At 37.4% G+C, this 8,244-nt stretch overlaps 1 protein-coding gene across 1 annotated transcript; it reads right to left on the reverse strand.

The window, feature by feature from the left end:
* Positions 1 to 2,619: 2,619 nt before the first annotated feature.
* rp1l1b (rp1 like 1b) lies at positions 2,620 to 7,848 on the reverse strand. Its single transcript, XM_055149265.1, has one exon. It carries the CDS (start codon positions 7,846 to 7,848, stop codon positions 2,620 to 2,622), a length of 5,229 nt encoding a protein of 1,742 aa, XP_055005240.1.
* Between the last annotated feature and the right edge of the window lie 396 nt (positions 7,849 to 8,244).

The raw sequence follows: 8,244 nt of genomic DNA on the forward strand, positions 1-8,244 counted from the left end.
AATAAATAAATTAATATATATATATATATATATATATATATATATATATATATATATATATATATTTATACAATATTATATACTAACACACTGCACGTAATATAACATATTATGTAATATAACATAAATATTACTAGATGACTTACATTTACATTTGTTGATTTGTATTCAGTGTATGTCCTGACTTTGAAAATATACAAAAAATTACTTTAATGTGGAACAATGGCCACAATTGCAAAAATTTGAGAAAAATCTGAACAGGGATAGAGCTAAGTTTACGTTTCTTGCTTTACAGCTTATTATATTAAGAAAACTAGATCTTATTGAAAATTGGCAATAAAAAAGGAAAAAAAAAAAAAAAGCCAAATTTTGGAGTCAGAACTTGAAAAAAATCAGGCTTAGATTAAGATGTCAACAAATTCTTTTTAAGTAAAAGATTTGAAGATGTGGTCTGTGTAGGTGGGTAGGTATTTTAAGGGTGTGATCATGCAGACAAATGCATGTTGAGAAAGCTGCCTATGAAGTTACAATATCCCATAAAAATCTATGTATACAAATAGACTAAGCAAATTTATAAACATTTCAAGATTGGACAATATTGTTATATACAGGTGAAACATTTTATGTTGAGGGAGCAAACTGACCACAAAAAAAGGAAAAAAGGAGTTGCTTGTTTTGCCTGTAGTGTCTCGCCTTAATATTATTACCATCACACTGTAAACACACATTGCCACTCAATTTGAATTCCCTCCAAACTCACAAAAGGCCCCTCTTGGACTTCCTGTCAGTGTGGGAACCATTTCTATCGTCTCTCACACATCAAATACAAGAAGGTCCTGATCTCCCTTTTGGCTTTAAAGACTGTGTCCCCTGTCAAAAGCAGGGGACAATTGGTTGAACACTTAAACATATTCAATAAGCACTTCAACTTTCCTGTGGGATATGAGAGAGGCACCTTTCCTTAATTTTTACTCAAACCAGATGATCATAATTAATAATAATAAAAAAAATTTATAGTATCATAATAAAGAAATAGTATCATAATTACTTCACCAGTTGTTACAAAGACCAGTGCAGCTGTGAAGGAATGGGTTGCACTGAGGTAAACATAGCTGAGGGAAAATCCCTTGTTCTTGTGCTCCGGATGACGTTCCTCACTCCTCCAATGTTTACCGTGGAAATTACAGAATGCCAGCAAGCAGGTGCTTCCTCAGAAATTTTATTTTTTAAGATGAGAGGATTAATCTTCTCAAATTCAAAAACATCTATTCACATTATTACTGCATCTCTCTGTGCCTCAATGTCTCTGTTAAAAAATGTGACACACCGCATTATCTTGTATTTAGCACTCTGTTTCACTCATGTTGGTATTTCATGTAATATGCAAAGGTTACTGCTTGATGAGGTTTTGTTACTAGTTCCTGTTATTCATCATCCTTCGTGTGGTGGTATGATTTCAGCCTGTGTGACACCAATTACACAAGTCACATGAGCACAAGAGACCGTGAATATACATTTCACTGGGGCACATCCATCACTTCTGTCACTGTAGCAGCAGAGTGAATACAATGGAAGTCACATCTGACAAAATCTGTTATACCAGCGCTGCTGACATCACTGATAAAAATAGTTTGACCCATGAATAAACCTCTGAACTCAGAGCTCTAAAGGAGGAATGTTTAGAGTATTGTAGCAAAGTACTGGTAATTCATCCCATGCAAATAACAGCAAAGTTTTAACATTTAATTTATTTCACAATGAAACATTACAGTACATTGAGTGGTGCAGATCATCGTTGTGACACACAAACATATGTTTTATATCCTTTCAATGAGACTGTGCAATTAATAGCTTGTAATGGCTTCTGTTAATGTACAGAAAAGTGACGTATGTTTTGTGTTTGCTATAAACATAAAGTGACTTGTTTGATCATTTAAAATGTATAAGTATTATCAATCTCACTCAGCAGAAAAAGTGCATCATATACTAGGAAAAGAAGATTTTGTAAATATATATTTTTGTATACACATATGTACATAATAAAATATTTCAAGTAACATTCTGCAGTTTGGTCAAGAAAAAACATACTGAGATTTTCTTTAGAATCCCAAATTATTAGCAGCAAATAAATATAGGACTACATTTACTAGATGTAAGAATATATATTCTTCAGCTCAATGTTTTTTTTTTTTTTGTCAATTTTTAGCATTTGTTAAATCTAAGGCTCAGTCTTACATTGTATTATACACTGACATATTCACTGACATATAACGTTTGCATATTGTAGTTATATACATTCAAGTTTTGTAAATACCTTGGTGCTTGGTACATTGATGCTTTTGAAGAACTGAAAACTTGTAACATTATACAACTAATATTTGTATCAACAAACAAAACAACCTAAAAACACATTCATGTTTATAGTGCAGTATGGTATCTTGTAGCTTCAAAATGCAACTTTCTTTTCAGTTCATTGTATTTTAACTATCACAATCATGGTGTTATATTGTCATTGTTCATCTTATTGTCCATTTCATTTTCAGAATCTTCTGCATCTCCATCTTCTCTGTCTGCAGTAGCTGTTCTCTTATCAGTTTTCTTTGCTGTGGTCTCAGTTTCTCAAGGAGCATCACTTTTTAAATCTTTTTCTTGTTCTTTAGTAGAGTTATTCACTTCTTCTTTTATTTTTTGCTGGCCATCATCATATTCTTCAATGTCTTCCAGTTTTGATTCTTCTTCTGGTTCATTCTTCAATGAGATTTCTTCAACATTATCAACGCCATCAGGCTTCACCTCTGTGACCTCTGTCTCAGTAACATTCTCTTGCTGAGCCTCCTCTGCCTGGTTATCTTCCTGTTTTTCGTTGTCAAAACTAGAGTCATTTGTAATTCTCTCGTCACCTGTTTCACTTTGACTCTCTTCACTATCAGCATCGCTTTCTGCGCTGACTTTTTCTTCATTGTCAATAGATTCATTTTCTTCAGTCTCTTTTCCCTCTATGTCCTCGTCATTTTGCTCCGACTTAGATTCATTGTTTTCTTCCTCATCCTTATCAAGTGGCTCGTTTACATCTTCTGAATTATTTTCCACTGTGGATTTTGTCTTTCCATCATCTGAAGTGGCTTTTGAAACCCCCTCATCTGCTGATCCACAGTCACTATCTTCTTTTACATTCAAGTCTTTTTCATCCTCAGTTTTGGCAGCACTTGATTCAGAAACATTTCCATTGTCCTCATTTTGTGACTGAGGTTCAGGTGATTTGACATTATTGTTCTCCCCATCTGCTTCATCATTCTCCTCATCTTCATCACTGCTCTCATTTACAGACTCATCTCCACTAGTAACAGGAGTCTCGTCATCAACATTTTTTTGTTCACTTGCTTCTTTCTCGCTGGTTTCCTTATCTGTCTCTTCATCTTCTCTTTCCTCTTTGCCTGTTCCTGTTTCCTCTTCTTCATCTGACTCTTGTTCAGTTTTTGCATCTTCTGTCAATTGAGTTTCAGCATCATCCTCATTTGCAGACTCATCTCCACTTGTGACAGGGGTTTTGTCATTTTCATCATTTGACTTGGTATCTACATTTTCATCCTCTTTGGTCATGTCCTCATCAGACTTTTCCTCAAAGGTTTCAACATTTTCGTCTTCAGGGAGCTCAGGTTCTTCATCAGTGATATCTTCTTCATTTGCATCTTCACCTGCCGTGCCATCTTCATCTCCACTAGTTAGAGGTGTATCCTCCTCCTCTTCCTCATCCTCTTCTCCATCCTCCTCATCAATGCTGTTATCTTCTTTTTCTTGGCTAGCCTCATTGTCACAGGTTTCTTCAATGGAAGCTGCTTCTTGATGCTCAGCAGGAGGTTCTTCAGTATTGTCTTCAGCTGTAGGATTGTCTTCATCTTTGGTGCTGGGCTTGGCCACTTCAGCTGTGTCATTTTCAGACTGCTCTTGAGTTAAAGAGGTCTTGTCTTCATCTTCTGATAGGTTTTCATTTTGATCTTCAAGGGCCTCTGTATTGTTTTCTGCTGGTTCATTGACTTCTTCAGTAGCCTCATCTTCATCAGACTTTTGTTCTGTTGTTTCTTCCTTTGCATCACAAGCTGTGGTAGTATCTTGCATTTCTTTTGTAGACTCATCTCCACTGGAGACGGGAGTGCCCTCTTCCTCTTGATTTGATTCTTCTGCATTTTCTCCAGCTATATCCACATTCTCATTTTCACTTTTTTCCTCGTCGCTCTCCACATCATTTGCACTGTCGATGTCAGAGTTTTCACAAGGAGGCTCATTATTATCGTCTTCTGTTACGTCTTTCTCATTTCCCTCCTCTTCCTCATCAGCTTCTTCACCTGAAGCACCTTTCTCCTCAGTCTCATTATTCATTTCCTCACCTGCTGACTCAGCTTCTTCTTCGTCTCCTTTTTCCTCTTCAGCTTCAGATGGATTCTCTGTTGTGTTATCGTCAACATCTGTAGCATCCTCCTGTGTTTCATTCTCATCATTTTGTGAGTTCTCAGTTGTCACATCACCTGTTCCCTCTTCCTCATTTTGTGCATTTTCTGCAGCAGTCTCCTCCTCCTCCTTTTCCTTCTCTTCTTCATCTGCTGACTCTTCTTTTGTTTCATTGGCATCTTTCACTTCACTTTCAGTTTCACTTTCTGTTTTACCTTTTGTGTTATCATCAACCTCAGTGGCTTCCTCCTTTGCATTATCATCCTCATCATTTTGTGAGTTCTCAGCTACTTCACCTGTTCCCTCGTCTTCATTTGGTGCATTTTCTGCAATAATCTCTTCTTCTTCCTGCTCTTCCTCATCAGCTGACTCTTCGTCTCCTTTTGTTTCATCCACTGCTTCAGATTCATTTTTGTCTTCATTAATATCTTTTGTGCTATCATCAACCTCAGTGGCTTCCTCCTTTGCATCATCTTCCTCATTTTGTGAGTTCTCAGTTATGCCAGCACCTGCTCCCTCATCTTCATTTGGTGCATTTTCTGCCGAGATCTCCTCTTCTTCCTCATTTGCTGACTCTTCTTTTGTTTCATTTGCTGCTTCAGATTCATTTTCTGTTTTGTCAGCTTCAGCGTCATCTTCATTCGTGTTATCATCAACCTCAATAGCTTCTTCCTTTGTTTCATCCTCACCATTTTGTGAGTTTTCAGTTACTTCATCACCTGTTCCCTCATCTTCATTTGGTGCATTTCCTACAGCAATTTCTTCTTTTTCTTCATCAGCTGCCTCTTCATCTTCTTTTGTTTCCTCTGCTGTTTCAGATTCATTTTCTGTTTTGTCAGCTTCAGCATCATCTTCATTTGTGTTTTCATCAACCTCATTTGCTTCCTCCTTTGTTACATCTTCATCATTTTTCTCTGTTACTTCGTCACCTGTTCCCTCGTCTTCATTTGCATTTTCTGCAGAAATCTCTTCTTCCTCCTCTTCCTCATCAGCTGACTCTTCTTTTGTTTCATCTGCTGCTTCAGCTTCACTTTCTGTTTTATCAGCTTCAGCTTCAGCAACATCTTTTGTGTTATCATCAACCTCAATAGCTTCTTCCTTTGTTTGATTTTCATCATTTTGTGAATTTTCAATTACTTCATCACCTGGGTCCTCATCTTCATTTGACATATTTTCGGCAGAAATCTCTTTTTCCTCTTCCTCATCAGCTGACTCTCCTTCTTTTGTTTCATTTGCTGTGTCAGATTCATTTTCTGCTTTGTCAGCTTCAGCAACATCTTCATTTGTGTTATCACCCTCCTCAGTTTTTTCCTCTTTTGTTTCATTTTCAACAGAAATCTCCTCCTCTTCTTCTTCATCATTACACTCCTCCTCGTTAACATTATCAGTTTCCTCTCCTTTGTCAGAGCTTTCGATTTCACCTCCAGCCTCATCTTCTACAGCTTCATCCTCGATCACTTCCTCTTGTGCATTTGTTGATTCATTAGCAACAATGTCTTGTTCAGTTAGATCTATGTTGTTGTCTTTCTCAGTGTCTCCCTCATCTTTGTCAGATTCTTCAATACTTTCTTTTTGACTTTCAATATTTTTCTCAGTATCGTCTGCTACTTCTGAATTAGTTTCTTCTTTTGCCTCAGATTGCTCCTCACTTCTGACTTTGAGATCACTGGCTTCATTTTCCTCATTTGCAGACATATTGGCATCAGTGGTTTCATCTAGTCCCTTATCTGTCTCCTCTTCCTGGTCTGATTCAGCTTTGCTTTTAGTTTTTACCTCTTCTCTGTCTTCCTCATCATTGCTGTTATTGTCTTTTTCTTGGTCAACCTCATTGTCACTGGTTTCTTTAATGGAGGCTGCTTCTGTGGGCTCTGCAGAAGGTTCTTCTATGTTTTCTCCGACTATGGTATTGTCTTCTTCTTTGGTGTTAGACTCTGCTTCACTTATAACATTGCCAGAGTTTTTGACCAGTTCATTTTCTGTTATTGCTTCATTAGCTGATAATTCATTTGTTTCTGTTTCCTCATCTTCTCCTGATTCATGTTCATTTCCACTGATGTCTTTCTCTTCCTCTTCGTCACCAGACTCGCCTGCAGTTTTGACAGGAGCCTCCTCCTCAGCTGTTTCTGCTTCTGTGTTTGAACATGCGTCAGATTCATCAACTATGGTGGCATCAAAATTCTCCTTTTCCAGTATTGCATCTTGTGTAGCAAGTTCCTCATCAGCAGGATCTTCCACTGAAACACCATCTTCTGTTACTTCAATGTTTTCATCTACTCTAGAGGAAAAAGTCTCTTCATCCTCACCCTCGTTCTCATTCTGACTTATAGTTTCTTTCTCTTCATCATTATCTCGTTCCATTTCCCCTACAGTCTCTTTTGTATTCTCAATCTCATCCTCAGCCTCATTTGTGCATTTGGCTTCAACTTCTGTTTCAGCAGCATTTTCTTCTTCCATTTGTTGATTTACGGTTGTACTTTTGTCAGTGTTATCTTGATCAGTAGCAGCAGATTTATTATCCTCTGCTTCATTACCAGTGATAGACATTTTTGATGCATTGGTCTCTTGTGTAGCAGCATCTTCTTCGGATTTACCTTCCACAGGCTGAAGATTAGCTGGTGCATCTGATGTTTGTGTTGGGACACATGTTTGACAAGAACATTCCTCATCGTTTTCACTACGCTGATCGCTGTAGGATGTGCCCGTGGCTGAGTCCTCACTTATTTCTTTCTGTTCATGAGAATGTTTGTGCCTACTTCTCACCAAATGCTGTCCCTCTTTTGGTTCTGTTGGAGGTCTTGGAAGTCCAGATTGGAGTTTTATCTTATTAAGTTCTCTATCTATACTTTTTTGGATTTTGCCGTGTACTTCGCCTCTCAGCTCATTAATAATAAAATCAAGCTGTTCATTATTATCCATATTCCATCTAACTTTAAACTCTTTCATTGCATTGATGTAATGTTTCATAAACTGTTTCTCAATCTTGGTCAGTAATGTGAGGACCCACAAAGGATCTGGATCATTAAAAATTATTTTCGCTAATTCTTCTCTTTTAAGTGAACAAGGACTTCCAGAATGGGAAGCTTCACTTTCTTCTTTCAGAGAAGGACAATTGTCTTGTCCAGCAGAGGTTGGCGATTCTGGTAGGTCTTTGGGACTTTCATAGTCTCTGACCGTTTCATTGGTTATTAGGTCATCTTCCTTGTGTTTATCATCCTCTTTTTCATCTTCATGTGCTGGTTGAAATGGGTCGATATTTTTACCATCACTACTTTTTCCAGATCCACTGTTGACATCAACACCAGACGATGATGTATCTACAAAATGGTGCTCGTCAGCTTTGCCAGTTCCAGCATGATTACTATTTGTTGGATCTGAAAGCCACAGAGACTGAAGAATACTCATTAATTCTTGATATTTTGCATCTTTTTCATTGGCATTTTGAGGATGTTGGTCTAGTAACTGTAACTTTACAAGACAATCCAAAAGTCCTTGAGCTGATGTGCTCAGTTTACGCCCATATACTGGTGAAATTTCTGGCGTGCTGTTACATCTGTCAAGCTTTGGATTGAGAAGAACTTTCATCACTTGAACAGATGACTGGAAAATCTTGGGATCGTCATTATTTTGAGGAAAATCAGGTGATGTCTCATTCTTATTGTCATTATCCTCATTGTTTGAATGGCCAGTTTTTTCCCCATTACAGTTTTCATTATAATCTTCCACTTCACACATATCACCCTCAATTGATATTGTTTTAAGCCACTGATGTACAACCTCATTAGGTGATGCGTTTGGTAG

Source organism: Boleophthalmus pectinirostris, unplaced genomic scaffold (genome assembly GCF_026225935.1).
Source record: "Boleophthalmus pectinirostris isolate CB_2022bp ecotype Guang Dong unplaced genomic scaffold, ASM2622593v1 HiC_scaffold_13, whole genome shotgun sequence".
NCBI lineage: Eukaryota > Metazoa > Chordata > Actinopteri > Gobiiformes > Gobiidae > Boleophthalmus > Boleophthalmus pectinirostris.

Bases quoted from the DNA above. Each gene is read 5' to 3' on its own strand.
- rp1l1b (XM_055149265.1), bottom strand. From the start codon at position 7,848: ATGAGTATTCTTCAGTCTCTGTGGCTTTCAGATCCAACAAATAGTAAT.